The sequence below is a fragment of the Fulvia fulva genome, chromosome 10, assembly GCF_020509005.1.
Source record: "Fulvia fulva chromosome 10, complete sequence".
In the NCBI taxonomy this organism is placed as follows: domain Eukaryota; kingdom Fungi; phylum Ascomycota; class Dothideomycetes; order Mycosphaerellales; family Mycosphaerellaceae; genus Fulvia; species Fulvia fulva.
The window spans coordinates 16,750-32,525 of NC_063021.1; the positions used below are offsets into that span (position 1 = coordinate 16,750).

The 15,776-nt window shown below is 53.8% G+C and overlaps 6 protein-coding genes across 6 annotated transcripts; 4 read left to right on the forward strand and 2 right to left on the reverse strand.

Annotated features, from left to right (window-relative positions):
- Positions 1 to 136: 136 nt before the first annotated feature.
- On the reverse strand, positions 137 to 4,527 carry CLAFUR5_11676 (uncharacterized protein; the record flags this gene model as incomplete). Its single annotated transcript, XM_047910824.1, has 3 exons — positions 137 to 2,079; positions 2,137 to 2,253; positions 2,343 to 4,527. The coding sequence occupies 3 exons, from the start codon at positions 4,525 to 4,527 to the stop codon at positions 137 to 139; spliced, it is 4,245 nt and encodes a 1,414-aa protein (XP_047767382.1).
- A 663-nt stretch (positions 4,528 to 5,190) lies between these two features.
- Positions 5,191 to 6,126, reverse strand: CLAFUR5_11677 (Ribosomal RNA-processing protein 7; the record flags this gene model as incomplete). The annotated part of the gene is made up of 1 exon (XM_047910825.1): positions 5,191 to 6,126. The coding sequence occupies one exon, from the start codon at positions 6,124 to 6,126 to the stop codon at positions 5,191 to 5,193; it is 936 nt and encodes a 311-aa protein (XP_047767381.1).
- A 444-nt stretch (positions 6,127 to 6,570) lies between these two features.
- CLAFUR5_11678 (Carboxypeptidase S1 B) lies at positions 6,571 to 8,266 on the forward strand (the record flags this gene model as incomplete). The annotated part of the gene is made up of 6 exons (XM_047910826.1): positions 6,571 to 6,861; positions 6,909 to 7,329; positions 7,361 to 7,614; positions 7,669 to 7,733; positions 7,770 to 7,868; positions 8,038 to 8,266. The coding sequence occupies 6 exons, from the start codon at positions 6,571 to 6,573 to the stop codon at positions 8,264 to 8,266; spliced, it is 1,359 nt and encodes a 452-aa protein (XP_047767386.1).
- A 2,452-nt stretch (positions 8,267 to 10,718) lies between these two features.
- Positions 10,719 to 11,204, forward strand: CLAFUR5_11679 (uncharacterized protein; the record flags this gene model as incomplete). The annotated part of the gene is made up of 1 exon (XM_047910827.1): positions 10,719 to 11,204. One exon carries the CDS (start codon positions 10,719 to 10,721, stop codon positions 11,202 to 11,204), a length of 486 nt encoding a protein of 161 aa, XP_047767385.1.
- A 425-nt stretch (positions 11,205 to 11,629) lies between these two features.
- CLAFUR5_11680 (Heterokaryon incompatibility protein 6, OR allele) lies at positions 11,630 to 13,234 on the forward strand (the record flags this gene model as incomplete). Its single annotated transcript, XM_047910828.1, has 1 exon — positions 11,630 to 13,234. One exon carries the CDS (start codon positions 11,630 to 11,632, stop codon positions 13,232 to 13,234), a length of 1,605 nt encoding a protein of 534 aa, XP_047766877.1.
- A 1,239-nt stretch (positions 13,235 to 14,473) lies between these two features.
- CLAFUR5_11681 (uncharacterized protein) lies at positions 14,474 to 15,602 on the forward strand (the record flags this gene model as incomplete). The annotated part of the gene is made up of 3 exons (XM_047910829.1): positions 14,474 to 14,545; positions 14,602 to 14,883; positions 14,940 to 15,602. 3 exons carry the CDS (start codon positions 14,474 to 14,476, stop codon positions 15,600 to 15,602), a joined length of 1,017 nt encoding a protein of 338 aa, XP_047766878.1.
- Between the last annotated feature and the right edge of the window lie 174 nt (positions 15,603 to 15,776).

Below are 15,776 nucleotides of genomic sequence, written 5' to 3' on the forward strand. Positions count from 1 at the left end.
ATTCGCGTTCGTGAAGTTGTGCATTGTCATTTGGTGAACAAAGGGAAGTTGACAAAAGTGACCGGATCGGGATGAAAGTACTGCTTCTTTGTTCCCACCATGGCTACCACATGGAGGAAAGTCTTCATTGACCCAATTATCGCTCGCCATCGGACGCCTTTCGAGCTGTTCGAGGTCCGTCACTCTCGTCAAGCTCATCGCCTGCCTTCCTCTTTCCACCAGATCCAGAAGACGGCTGTGAGTTACCCACAGAGCCGCGAGCAACTTGTCCACCCGACGGCTTGTCTACTGTTGGCGTCTTCGGTGGGAGATTCGCGACCGCGCCCTGGGGACCACCAAGATCATCACTGCTATCGGAATCGCTTGAATCACTCTCTCCATCGTTCCGCTTTGGCTTTGGCTCCGGCTTCGGCGGCAGAGGGAAAGTGTCGTCCTTCGGCCACTTCTCATCATTCTCAGCCTCTGTCGCCAAGCTGAGACCCAAGGCATACCTCTCCCTCTCCAGCAGCAAGCTATGCTTGCCCCACAACGCATTCCCAGCCCGTGCATGCCGCAACTCGTCCGCAGTAGTCTTCCTCTCATCACTCCGTCGCTTCCGAATCTGCTTCAACAGATCTCTGAACGAGATGCGCTCCTCTGGTAAATACTCCACACACTGCCTTACCAGCTTCAGCAAATGCGGACTATAGTACTGCACCTGCTGTGGCGTGAATGCTCTCGGCCCGCGTGGTCGACTCCACTCGTCATCTTCAAGAAAGTCATCATCGCCGCGACACTTCTTTATCAAGCCCCAGATCTGCATGCCCACGCCCCAGACGTTCGTCGCAGATGAGAAGGCAGGGGGAGTCTTTGCGCCTTCCAGTTTTGGGTTTCGCTCTTCTGGTGCTGAGTGTTGGGAAGGGTTTGTGTATCGTTTTCGCATCTCTTCGAGCGCGGAGCGCTTGTCGTAGCTACCGACATCGACCGTCATGGTACCCAGTGGAGCAGGCTGCTCGGAAAACGTCAAGGCCGCACCGAAATCGCCAACTTTAGCTTGTGGATAACCACGGAAAGCATCCTGTGAGGCGTTGCCGAGCATAATATTGATGGCCTTGAAGTCGCGATGAACTATAAGCTCCCAGTTCCTGGATAGCGGGTTGTCAGACTCCAGATCTCCTGTCTCCATGAGCATGCCAGCTTGCGCGAGACTCTCGAATACCGCCCACACGAAAGCTTCGGGCAGATATGCTGTTGGCTCATCTCGCGGTTTGACCCTATTGTGTTGACAATAGCGCTTGATCAACGACCATAGAGTACCATAGGGACAATACTCCATGAAGATGCGAACACGCTTGCCATCATTGTCGGGGCGATAGTTGCGAATTGCGACCACAGATGAGCTGCCTTTCAGCGCTCGCAGTCGGTACATGGCCACCACTTCCACGTCCATATTCTCAGTCTGGTGGGTGCTTGCAGTGTCGGTATCTTTGATAGCTACGCGATCCACAATGCTGCCGTTGGAGTCTTGCCTGAAGGAAGCTGTTACCTTGCCGAATTTGCCTTCGCCGAGGACTGGGCCACCGATCCAGCCTTTCGATAGATCCAATTCTGCGCGCAAGAGTCTTGCCCTCTTAAGTTGCTCTTCATCGTCTTCGACCGCTTGCTCGTTTCTCGCGTTGCGATCTTGCTCTTCCCAGTCCACTCGCGCGGCATCGTCGTCTTCATCGTCAGCATCTGGCAAGTCTTGCTGGGCTTGTTCAACTCCATCCAGTAAGATTTGACGAGTATCCCTGTCCGCTTGCCGCTCTGCCCGAAGTCTTGTCAAGTAGGCGACAGTGTGTTCAGGTTCGGCGTGGCCACCTCGGGCCGTTATCAAAGCTCCAACATTGGTAAGGACTGCGTCCAGGAGAGATATCTTCTCCTGTTGGCCAGAAATGTAACCATCAACAGCCGTCACATCGTCAGCAGCAGGAGGGCCGACAGGTTCTAGAGCTGCTTCAAAGGCTGCGACGCTGGCTCGCCAATTCTGTATAGCAGTGAACATCGCAGGCCGATCATCTTCTGATATGTTCAGCCATGCTTTTGGTGTCTTCGCCGTCGCTAATATTGAGCGTTAGTGCACAAGTTCCCAAACGTAGCCTCGCACTTGGAACTTACGCGGTCCGCCCTTGCGGCCTTTACGTGCCCGATAGGTCTCCATTTCGAGGTCCCACCATGCTTGTTTCGCATCGGCTTCGTCGTACGGCACCGCTGCTGGCACTGCAGGCACTGAGGCTGTATTGATGGTCAGCATGTGTTTTTTTCTACATCCCAGCCTGGCAAGATCGAGTTGTATCACGCAACAATTCAAGAGTAAGACTCACCAGCATAATTATCGTCATTGCCAGCTGGCTCTTCAGAGGTAGCACGGTCCACCCCATCTTGCGGCTCGCCATTGCCTTCACCGCCAGTATCGTCCAGCTGCTCGGGATGAGCTTTGCCGTCATCTTCGTCTTCATCTGCATCTGGATCCCGCAAGTTTGGCTGTCCAGGAGGAGCATCAGGTCCGGCCCCGTCGTCATTGTTGTCCTCATCCTCTTCGTCATCCTCACTGCTTGATTCTTCTCGAGGCTTTCCGCGTTCCTCACTGTCCGAATCTTTTTCCGCATCGTCACCCCCATCTTCCCGATTCAATTTTCTTGATGTATCTTCATTCTGATCCTCATCGTCCTTCGTCGGCTTCTGGGAACCTTGATCCTCGTCCTCTCCGTCTGTCGTCTGTTCTTGAGAATCTGCAAGTCCATCGTCCTCATTCGTCTGCTTCTGAGAGTCTTCATCTTCGCCCTGCCCATCGTCGGTTTGCTCTGGAAGATCTTCGCTCTCATCTTCCCCCTCACTCGCCCGCTGCTGAGAGCTTCGCTCATTATCGCCCTCGTCAGCAGACTCTTGCCCATTCTTAACACCGGTAAGACTCGAGACGTCGATCTCCTCATCACCACCAGGCACAACATCAGATTCCTCCTCATCATTTGGCAGAGTTTTCAACTTCTTCCTCGGCGTCTCCCTTTCCTGCTTCTCTTCCTCCTCGTCCTCCTCGTTCTCACCATCCTCCCTTCCCCTCTTCCCAGCCTTCCCATAATCCTCCCCCCTCCCAAGCATCCAATGTTCCTCCGATCCCTCACTCTCCTCCTCCTCCTCACTCTCGCTCTCCTCCTCGCGCGCCCTGTCGCTCGAAGTGGGTGTATAAGTTTCCGAACCTTGTGGCTTCCCCTCCTTCCTCAGCGGCGAAGGAGGCGTACCTGGAAAATCCACATCACCAGCCGCCTCCGTCTTAAGCATACTCCGCAACGCATACCGCTCTTTCCCATCGACATTAAGTCCATACCTCTTCCACAGGAACTGGTCCTTTCCAGCGTTACGAAGGTCATGGAAAACATTAGCTTTAGGCTCGTCGTCGTCGTCGCTGGCTCGGATGTGTTCGAGGATTTGGGTGAAAGTGGGTCTGTTCTCGGGGAGGTACTCCAGACATTGATAGACCAAGTCGAGGAGCGTCTCGCTATACTCTCCCGCAATCTCCTCGTCGAAATCCCTCGGCTTCTGCGCCTCATCCTCTGTGTAATCGCAATCATGCTGATCCTCCCCCGATATCAGAGCCCACATCAAATGCCCCACCGCCCAAACATTCACTTGCCCGGAGTACCTCTGGAATCTATCCGGGTCCTGCTGCCCCTCGAGCTTATCCTTATGCTCCTCCGGCGCATCGGTATTGACATACTTCTCGTCGCTGCCCTCCTGCTGGGGGTTGCGGCTCGTCGTGATATGATCATCACCATGGCGTAGGACTAGCGCTTTGCCGAAATCCGCCAGTTTGGGGACGCCTGGATAGCCTCGGAACGTATTGGAGCTCTTGCAGCCGAGGAGGACGTTGTGGGATGTGATGTCTTTGTGGACGATGAGGTCCCACTCCGAATCCGACTCAGCGTCAAGGGAGCCTTGTTGCATTAGGAGCCCTGCGGTGGCGAGGGACTCCAAGAGGGTCCAGAGCCATGGCTCGGGGATGTATGTATCCCTATCGCGTGCAAGGCCATGGTTCTCACGCCATTGCTTATGCGCTTTCGCAACGCTCTGTACCGTACCAAAGGGGCAGAACTCGAGATATAGATGCATTCGATGTTTGTTTCGTCGAAGCTTAGGTCGCACGATCTCGACTATCCGCCAATTCCTCAGCCTCACAACGGTCTCTTTGGCGCCCTCTAGATCGTTGAGACGGCGCATAGCGAGAATTTCGTTAGGAACAGTCTTGGTGGCTCCAGATTTTTGCTCCCAATATGGCCACATGCTCTCCTCGACGTCGGAGTTCTTGAAAACGAAGCGATCGATGATGCGGCCTTTGCGATTTTGCTTCAGGTAGAGGCAGCAGTCCTGGGCGAAAGCACCAGAGCCAATATTGGGGCCTGAGACCCAGGAGGTCCCGAGATCCTCTTGGAGTCGTTCTCTTGCATCGTCGGTCTCACTTTTGTTTCTTGTTCGAGTGGGGAGGCCCTCTCGCGAGAGTCTTTTTGGTGCCATGGCTGCGAGAATGCCTCACGGCTCTACTAGCTGGAGGTTTAGCTGTTGACATTATGGAGGTGTTCCGCGGCTGCAGTGGCTTTGTGTTGAACTCGAGATTTCCGAACAAAGACACCATGTCGTGCTGACCGCTTGTGGAAGTCTTCATGGTTTTCTTTGTTCCAGTGACGCTGTCGAGGAAATGAGCAGTGATATTGCCTTCAAGTCATCGTGATACATGAGCTTCAGAACATCAGGTACTCCACGAAGATCGCGTCCCCAATTGAAGCAGTAAACGCACTGCCTGGGCGACAATTCACCAGGAAAATATCCCATGGAGTGCACGGGCCACTTTGATCTGCCTGTCGACGCCACAAGAGCTTCGCTATCCGGATGGCGGGCTTCATCTCGTGTGCGCACTGGTACGGGTCGTTCACGTCTTCACCGGAAAGAATGCAGAGCTTCTGCTCGGAAACGCTCTTCGCAACTGTCATCCTCGTCGCTTATTCCGTGCACCTTCCTTGTCTTGGGCAGAATTTGAGCTCTGCCAACCATGTGTCACTGCAAACCCATACCTAGACCCTCTCGCATCAGCCAACAGTCGATCACGTACTTGTCATGCTCATCACCGTCAGGGTATCATTCACATCTACCAACCACAACCTCAAACTACCACCTACCACCCTACTCCGGCCGTATCCTCCCCCTCCTCTTCTTCATCTCCTCGACCCTCCTCTGGTCCTCCTCAAACCCTCTCACCAAATCCTTCGCATGCGCCTTCCTCTTCTCCCGCACCTGGAATCTATAAAAGTCGTCCTTAATCCTACTCTTTTCCCGCCTCTTGAACTCCGCTTCCTTCGCCTTGACCTCTTCTTCACGGGCAGGACCAGATCTGCCGCCTCTTGTGACAGTGATGAAACCGTCTGCGTCGGGCTCTGAGCGTTGTTTGGCGAGGGCTCGGGCGCGCGCTTCTTCTTGGGCGGAGAAGGCGGTCATGAAGGAGTCGACGCTTTGTTGGAGGAGGGCGTGGTCTGGGTATCGGAGGTGGTGGTGGGAGAGGTAGCGGGCGTGGCCCAGTGGTGCGGATTTGCTGGAGATGCCGGCGCCCCATGTGATGTCTCTCTTGCTCTTGGTTGCGCGCTTGGCTTCCTTGAGGGCGAGTTGTGCGCTGGCTTGGTCCACGAATGTGACTATCGCTGTCGCACCACTTCGATGTATATCCCGTTCCCATGTCTCTGGTAGCAGTCCGACCTCTGCCTCTGTCGTGGCCTCATTCTCGTCGATGCCTCGCTTGCGCTTCTTGCTTTGTGTTGGCGCGACTGGTGCGCTGATTCCCCTCCCGACTCGTGCGCCCTCGAACGCGACATTCTCGATGCGTGCTCCACCCAGCTGATCCGCGAACAGACTCCGGATATGAGTCTCTGTCGCATCGCTCGGGACGTTTACAAGGAAGACCTCTCGAGGCGTATCATCTGTCGATACTTTCGGTGCATTTGCGCGGAGGTAGAGGTAGTGTGTCGCTTCCTTGGGGTACGAGGGTTGGGGGGGGAGGCGGAGCGGGAGGATCACAAAGTCGTGGACCGTCGGGGGAATCTTCTGGCCTGCCATGGGGACCATCATGTGCTAGCGACTGCGATCAAGGTCGAGATGTTGGACTTGGACAAATTCAAAGTGAAGCTCCGCCCGGACGAGGGCCGAACCCGAGACCGAGGTCCGCACCAACACGCGGTGGTGGTCTCTTGCACCGACGTGATCCATTGATAAGACAATCAGCTGATTCCCGTCTTCTCTACGCAACGAGGACATCAGGGACACATACGGCACCATCTTCATGGCACAAAGAGCGTGCTGTTGACAAGGCAGGCCCCGGGTTCATTGCCAGTGACACATGAGTCTACAGGCGGGCATTCCAAACGACACCGACCAACGATCCGAAAGACGTACTGAAATGGTGAGCTTCGCCGCAATGCCTCGTGAGCGTGAGATGCGGCACGGTAATGCACAGTCCTACATTGCAACTGCTCGAAAGCGACCTCCACTGATCTACAATTCTACTCTCCCAAGATGCGTGTCGCACTGATTCTGGCGCACGCGGTGCTCGTAATCTGCAGCTCGCAAGACCGTGACCGCCGTGGCGCACCGGAGCAGCCAAAGGACGTCAAGTACGTCAAATCACCCAATGGAGCCGGCATCGGATACAAAGCAACCACCGGTGTATGCGAGACCACGCCTGGTGTCAAGTCGTACAGTGGCTATATCGACGTCAAGCCCGACGTCCACATGTTCTTCTGGCTCTTCGAAAGCCGCAGCGATCCAGCCAATGCTCCCGTCACACTGTGGCAGAATGGCGGACCTGTCTGTTCGAGGAACTAGGACCTTGTTCGGTCACCAATGACACGAAGACGCACCTTCGAGAGTATTCCTGGAACAAGAACTCGAACCTTCTGTTCCTCTCTCAGCCAGTCGGCACGGGATTCTCCTACGGATCCACCAAGGAAGGATACCAGACAGCTTTCTCCAACGTCGTTGACAAGCCAACCGATGATACCGGGGAATATGGCCGCTTCCACCAAGTCGACGCCTACCAAAACGACACCTCCACCCTCGCAGCCGGCATTGCCTGGGAATGCCTTCAAGCCCTCTGCAGCGCTCTCCCAACCCTGACCCCCAACACCGTCAATTCCACCGACTTCATCTTCTGGGCCGAATCCTACGGCGGTCACCTTGGCCCCGCCTTCGCCAAAGAATTCTACACACAAAACTCAAAAGATCTCCGAACCAAAACTCACCGGCCGGCACCTCAACTTCAAACCCTTCGGCCTAGTCAACGCCTGAATCGACTACCAAATCCAAGAAACGTACCTCCTCGAGGCCACCCATCCCCAAATCAACCCCTACGGCCTCAAACTCATCAACGACACAATCTACTCCCACGGCAAATCCAACATGTACCGCGAAAACGGCTGCCAAGAGAGCCTCGACTGGTGCGTCTCCTACCCAGGCTACCACGCCCCCGACTCCTGGGTCCGCTACCAATGCACCCTCGCCCGATTCATCTGCCAATCCGGCGTCGAAAGTCTCTACTACTCCTTCGGCTCCGACTACGGCGTCTACGATATCCGCACCTGTAATGGCCGCGATAGTCCGCCAGCTATTGGATAGAGGAATCTCCTGAACACCAGCGTCATCCAGAATGCACTGGGTGTAGATGTGAATTACACCGATAAGTATAACGATGATATTTACCATGCTTTCACGATGAGTGGGGATTTTGCGCTGAGCTATCTTCGGCAGATTGAGGAACTCTTAAAGTATGATGTGCAGATTGCGTTTATATCTGCTGCTGGACTGGTGGCGAAGCCGTCAGCTTAAACGCGAGCTGGACCGGCTCTGATGAATTCAAGAAAGCTGGCTACGCCAAACTCGTGGTCGACGGGAAAGGATTACGGCGAGGTACGACAAACCGGCAAATTCAGGTATGCCTCATCCATCTTTACCTCTTCGCAAGGTACCTCACTAACGTGAAACCAGTTTCACCCGCATCTGGGAAAGCGGCCATGAAATTTCCTACTTCCAGCCCGAGGCGGCGTTCGCAGTGTACATTCGCAGCGCGCATGGGGTTGATATCGCTACGGGGATGGTTGACACGAGGGGAAATAGTACGTATGGCACCAAAGGTCCCGAGAAGACGACGTATAGGAGGGAGATTTCGAAGGAGGAGTGGCCTAAATGTCCGGAGGGCGGGTATGCGGATTGGTAGAGGTGCGTGTGTGGGGGGAATGTGGTTTCGTGGTTGTGGATGTGGTGGATGTGGTGGTGGTAATGTAGCGTTGGAATGGACATCTTGTCATCTCAGCCGCCTTCGGGTGTCGTTTCACACATGCAGTCGATGACTGGGGCGGCGGGGCAGTGTAGTAAGGGTTGCCCAAAGCACCTCCTTGCGCCATCATTCTTTGTTTGTCGAGGGGTTGTGCGACTTCATCGGCGCATCAATGACTCCATTCACTTCGCCCTTCATGGGGCATACTGGCCTACCCCAAAGCGTTGAAAGGTCTCGCAAGCCATGGATGACAGACACGAGAGCTCAGATATGGACCACGACGCAACAGATCTAGGGTATTAACACGGCCCCCATCCTGTCTATTCTGCGATGCACCGATGACGGCAAGATCGTCGCTCGCCTCGACGGGACTGCCTTGAGTGATGCGGGAGATTACATCGCTCTGTCTTATAGCTGGGGCATGGATAAGACGGGTGATGCGTCTTTGAAACACAAGCTTTTGATCGAGGGGAGGTGTTTGAATTGCACACAAAACCTGTTCGAGGCAATGTAGCGGATCTGGACACCGGAGACGACTGTCAGAATGTGGATCGATGCAGTATGCATAAACCAACGTGATATCAGCGAGCGCAACGCCCAAGTGGCGAATATGACGAGCATCTTTGCCTGCGCCGAGAACGTCATCGTGTGGCTAGGGGAAGGAGACGAAAACGACGCAGCACACGGGTTTCTCACATGCCTGTATTATCACTGGAAAGGGGATAACGTCCACGATCCATCCGTAATAGGAAGCACTCCGACAAGCTGCACACTTATACCTCGCAACTATCCTGGAACATGGTTCTATAAGCCTTCTCTCGAGGAGATTATAACAACGCGTCCGCGAATCGCCAAAGCTGTGGAAGTCATAGTGGGGAAGCGGTTCTTCAGTCGTCGCTGGATAGTTCAGGAAATTCATTGGGCCCAGTCTGCAGAGATCAGGTGGGGTCGCCATCACATATCCCTGCCAAGGCTCGTGGCGATATTGGAACGCCTGTTCAGGATGTTCGGCGGTTTGAAGGACAAGCCTTGGAAAGACGACCGGGAACAAGCCCGTATCACGCTACTGCACTTCCATGAAATGGTTGGCAATGCTTTGCGAGTATGCCTCTTGAGACGCATGGTCAGACACAGCACCAGCGTTCGAAGGCTCTCGCTAGTTGAAGTCTTGGGCCAGTGTCGGGGACTTCGATGCTCAGATCCTCGAGATGTTGTTTATGCTGTACTCAGCCTTGTGAAGGGCCCTCGTCTTGTTGTCGACTATGGTCTGAGCACGTTCGAGGTCTACCTGGCATTGAGCCGTCTTCTGCTCGAACAAGACTGCCTAGGCATGATGTTTACAGAGACGATCATTCGTATCTGTGGGTCAGAATCACATCGGACGCTCCTATCATGGATGCCGGACTGGAACAACTTGAGCACACTTTGCGCGGCTAAAGTCGCAATGGCAGATGCTCAAATTCACGAAAAAGTACACTTATCTGCCGTATACGCAGCATAGCTTGCCTTGAAGCTTTTCATAGCCCAGACCTTGAGTCTGGCGACGTCTTCTGCTCACTGACTCAGCCTGGCGTGGGCTATGTTTGGCAAGATAGCGAGACTGTGCTTCGGCCGATCGATAGGGGGAGTGATACCTACCGCATGCTTCCACATCTTTCAGCTGACAGTTGGGCCTTCCTGAGAACCACGTTTCGTCAAGCAGGAGAGGACGGATCTGTGATTGCAGATGAACCGAAGTGGGTATGGATCGATTGAACCATTTCGGGAAAGTAAACTTGAACCGTTTGTCGCATGATGGCGGCTTGATGTTCATACCACACACTGCAAGAATGCTCGACAGCCAATGGCCGCTCGACCCACACCAGCGATGTACATCGCCCGTCTGCTAGCACCCATGACTGGCGAACAGTCGTGGGCCTTTCCAGCAGGGTGCGCTAATGCAGACACGACCTTTGTGAGCCCGCATCGCTAGTCCGGTCAACACGAAGCCACTGTATTGCGGCACAGCAGCACGCGCACACACGCAAGTGTGAGGATGTGATCTCGCTGGACGAAGCAGGAGACTACATTGCGCTACCAAACAGCTGCGCCATCCACGGGCCTTCTTTGAGCTTTCCTCTCGGTCTGTCTGCACGTTTGCCATGAGCGATCGGCAGCAGACGTCTCCTCGGATCCTCGGGTGCGATGAGGCTTTTACAGAAGGTTTCAAGGAAGCTAGTTAGCGCTCGACAGCTCACAGTTCGGGGAGACAGGTCAAGTCTCGCTCAGACGTCCTGAGAACGATTTCTCTTGGAATACCGGAAGGATTCTCCTCGTCTGGCGGACTCGACCACATTGTTAGGATATCTTCTGGCACCAGAATCGCAGCTATACCAAATCCCACGGCGCAGAAATGCCAGAAGTGGCCCCAGAACCAGACACCATTTACAGCAACATCAAGCTGATTGCTTCATGGAGGAACCTCAACATATTCATCACCGCCCCTCCCCTGTCTAACGCATGGATGATGTATCCCGCACTCCATCTCAGCGAAGAAGGGTTCCTGCCTGCCAAGCCCAGGCTGATACTTGCCATAGCAAGTATGGTCACGAGTGGGATTATGATGGAGGCAACAGTCGAGTCCATCGCTGAACGGCTCAGAGAACAAGGCTACGAGCAGAAAAGGACTGGTGAGCGCCAGGCAGACTTTCTTCTGAACCTACTGGTTGGCGGTGCGTGTTGGTATATGCTGAGGGACTTTTGTGAGGACGAAGAAAACAGGGACGCGGGACCTGTCTTGATTTACGGCGTGATGGTGCTTATAGCATTTCTGCTATGGTCGATGATGGTTTTGTTGTCGATTGGACCTGTGCTGTGGTACACAGTGCGCGCAGGATGAGCGTCATGACATTTGCGGTGAGAGATACCATATTCGTGGACTGCTTCGGGTCGCCTGATCATGGATTAGTGGGCGACCTTTGCGCCCTTTCTCATGATTCTGAGCAAGGTTGCAGGACGCAGAACGCAACATTCAATTGCGAAAGGAAATGTCGCCCTCTTGGTGTTCGCTTTGACCGGGCGGCTTGCTCAGCCACATGTTGCAGGACGTTATGTACGACTTCGCAGCACGGCCGTTGGCACCGCTTCTCAAGCTGAGCTGTTCTTTCATGGCTCCATCTGCATTCTCTATCGCAATGTGCCAGTATCGCTCACCAGCACAACAGCAGCCTCTTGATCCCAGGATTGAGCAGATCGTAACACGAAAGTCGAAACGGGAAGAACATTGAGGGCCGTCCTGCCTCCGCCTAAGGGCTTAGCATTCCGATGTCGAACCTTGATGCAAGGTCTGGACCTGAAGCCATACACCACTACGAGCCACTCGATCCCCCACTGTCGAACCTCAACGCAAACCCTGACCTTGAAGACATATACCACTACGAGCCACTACCCACAACAACACATATCAGAGTCCTTACGCTGCTACCCTCGAGCGAACGTGGCCGAGTCTGCGGGACTCTCCCCGCCGTGTCTCTCGATCAAGCAGTCGACTACACCGCCCTTTCTTACAGCTGGGGTATGAACGAGACAGGTAATGCGTCGTTCAGCCATGAAGTCGACATTGAAGGGCGGCGCTTACCGATCACGAGGAACTTGTTCGAGTGTCTTCTTCGTCTCCAAACACGCAACGGGCCGTCCAGGATGTGGATTGACGCAGTGTGCATCAATCAGAAAGATGTTCAGGAGCGCAGTCGGCAGGTGCAAATGATGGCTGAGATCTTCTCGACGGCTAGCGAGGTTCTTGTGTGGCTAGGCGAGGGCTCAGACGAGGCAGAAGACACAAGGGCTTATGACGCGATACCATGCTTGGCCTGTCACCGACATTGGGAAGATGACCACGATCCCATCACTTTGAAAAGTGGCTTGCCATCATGCTCAGTCATGGCCCCACTTGCAGTAAGACTGCCAGCAGTCATGCCCTGGAACTCCAATCTCATTGACCTCTTCATCACAATGACTGAGTCGATCATACCTATCGTGGAGAGAAGATTCTTCACCCGCCGCTGGATCGTCCAAGAAATCTACCACGGAAAGCGGATAAATCTGATGTGGGCGGACCATCTAATCACCTCGGAGACATACTCGACGTCTCTAAGCTGGCTCTTTCGCTTTGCTACTCATGTTCTGGATTGGCCAGATGAATGGGATGCAGCGGCGCACGTGCATCTCTGTATTCTGCTAGGGAGATCTGAAGGTCCATTCCACCTCCGGGCTTCGGCGTGCGACACAATTGGATCAGAGCCTCGTGTGACTCTCCTATATGGCATGGAGTACCGTCGAGGCTTACAATGCTCGGACGCTCGAGACCTCTTATACTCAATTCTCAGCTTAGACCCACGGCACAACATCATCGCTGATTACAGCCTGCCCATTAGAGACTTGTTCGTTTCGCTTAGTCGGTACTGCCTGGACACAGGTGAATTCAATATACTTTTGAGGAGTAGCTGCACCATTTCCGGGCTCGGTGAAGTTCCTCTCTGCAATTTAGATCTTCCTTCATGGACGCCCGAGTGGTCACACTTTCAGAAGCAAGGCCATCCGCTCGCATTTATGCCTGGTGCCAAGATCGAGGATGACGGTACACTTATATTCCAGGTCAATATCGTGCGTACACTTGAGGATTACATGGCGTACATGGGCCGCACGATGGGACTCGGCGACATTTTGTGCGCATTTACTAAGGAACCTCCATCTTGCGGATCCTGGGACTCTCTGAGGATCATTCTTCCGATTAATGGACGATTCAACACATATCGGATGATTCCGATACAGTCTGTCGAACATACCAAATGGCATGATATAAAGATCAGTCTGCTGCAAAAAGATGGTAAAGTCGTTTTCGGTGGCAGTCAGTGGGTTCGCATTGTGTGAGGCGGAGCAGTCAGTCGGGTTGGGCACCGATCGGAACAAATCACGAAATCACGGGAGCAAAAGCTTCTGTCTGAGCACAGGATATGCAGTCTCGATGCTTGCCACAACGTGCCCTATAGGCTCGCTTCGGCCGTCTCATACACCTTGCATGATGCTCTGAGGGTTAACGACAAGCCCATGAGCGGATCATCTCAGCGACAGCCAATGCGGCACGAATGACAGATACACGACTTTAGCCAAGTCACACGTCGTTGGACTCATTGTTGCGCTTTCTCGACGCAGGCTACAGTGTGCGAAAGGTTGGTTCTGCATGATAGTTGCTGCTGGTGCTCGTGCTGTGGGTGACGCGAACGCGGTGTACTACCGGCTTTCGAGTAGCCCAATATTACCGTCGGCGAGGATGCGTAGTGGCACCGAACTCTCTGTCTCTATATGCAGCACCCACTACCGCTCTGACATGTTCCACGTTCTGGTGCATGTTTGCACGAGCTGGGCTAATGAGAGCTGGTTCAACAAGAGCTGAATATCTGCAGATCCCTACTTTCTAGTGGTCGTTGCACGATTTCCTGGTCTATCGAGCACGCACATTTGGGTCTAACCCATATGGTAGATACGCAGGGAGTCATTCTAGGGCACAGCTGACAAACGCCATCGAGCGCAGCGTACAACCACTTGTGGACTAGTGTCCTTGGCATACATGAGCCAAAAGTGTTTGTCATACTGTGCAACGGGACATCTGGAGCCCGATCGCTTGGGCCAAGGCCTCTTACTCAGCTCATTGAACATACAACCTGCAATTGCCAAGCTGGTACCCTCTGTAGCAGGAGGACAGACATACCAACACCGGGAAGGATTGCGTTTAGCCTTTGCACAGCTTTTTTGGCGGACTAGTGAAGGATTCGCCAAGCGTACGCGAGATACAGAGACGTGCTTCATGGCGAAGCCTTGGCATCAATATCGCTGCAACGCATGACTTCGACCAATTATGGCATTTCGAATTACGGACGTTGTCTGGAGGTAATGTTGAAGGGCATCGCGGGATCCAAGCATTGGCGAAGGCACAAACGGTGACACCAACAAGCGAGCCAGCGCCATCAAGTGCTTGAGGCACATCAAGATGGGATATAAGGAGCATGGGCAGCCTGTGCTCTGTTGTGTACTCGCCCTTCAACCCTTCGGGTTCCGCAAGAATCCCAGTGACTATGCCTTTCTACTACGACTTCTCCAAGCCGCACGACAATGCCTACCTCAGAGCAGTTCGACGCATGTACAAGCCCTTACTTTCATCGAGGTTACAACTTTCCTCTATGGGTACGCGTATTTCCATCCTATCAGTCTCCAGCACGAGCACTGACACACTCCATCAGATCATCTTCGGGATCGGCATCTTTGGCTTCGGTCTGGCTCGAGCCATGTACCTCGACGTCGATGGAACTTTTGCCAAGGACAAAATCATCAATGGTGACTGGGAGTCGTGGTCGTCTGGACACGAACATGTCGGTATCGTGATGCATCTTGCCACTGTCATACCGGCCTACTTCCTTGTGCCATGGCAATTCTTGCCTATCATCAGATACAAATTCATGCTGTTCCATCGTGTCAATGGGTACATCTTGATCATTCTGTTGTTACTGGCTGATGTCAGTGCTGTAAGTATATATCCTGCTGCATACCTGCTTCGATCATGTTGACAGATGATCGATAGTACATGATCCTCCGCACCTCAATGGGTGGTGATCTCGCAACACAAACCACTCTCGGTTTGCTCGGAGTCTATACCATCACATCAGTCACACTGGCTTTCGTGGACATCAAACGCCTGCAGATCGACCAGCATCGCGCTTGGATAGTCCGCATCTGGATCCTCATGGGCGCCCCCATCACGCAACGCATCATCCAGATCCCAACCTACCAAATCTTGACACGCATCGGCACATACTACTACCCTATGGCATGCCATACCATCGCCTACGTTACACTCAACACTGCCGGTCCAGAGGCCTCGAAAGCCCTTCTGTCCAGATACGGAGCCTGCCGCGAAGATCCCATCAACGGTGTGGCAGCCGTGAACGTCAACATGGGAGGCACGCCAGAGGAGATTGGCGTAGCCATCAGTGCTTCTTTCGTCCCGTCCCTAATCGTGGCATTCTTCTTGCATGCTGCTGGGGTGGAACTTAACCTCGCATTGACGACTGCTGAGCGAGATCGTCTGAAGCAGGTCAGCTATGAGAAGCAGATGGCGAGAGGATGGAAGAGGGCTGGTGATGCTGGTTTGACACCCGACAAGTTTGGGGATCTGCCGCAGTGGTATCCGGCTGGATCTATGGTCAGGCGAGACTCGCCGAGCGGGAGCGACACATTACTCTGAAGGAGCCGAAAGCTGGAACGGTGGTCTGGATACGGTTTGCGAGGACAAAATTTGCGCCAAGAAATTCAAGCTACAGATGCCAGATGTAGACAATGACGAGGCACCTTTACGAGCCTCGTCATCGGTCTTTGATCAGTACCAGGGTCTCGGTCACACAGAGACCCTGATCAGATA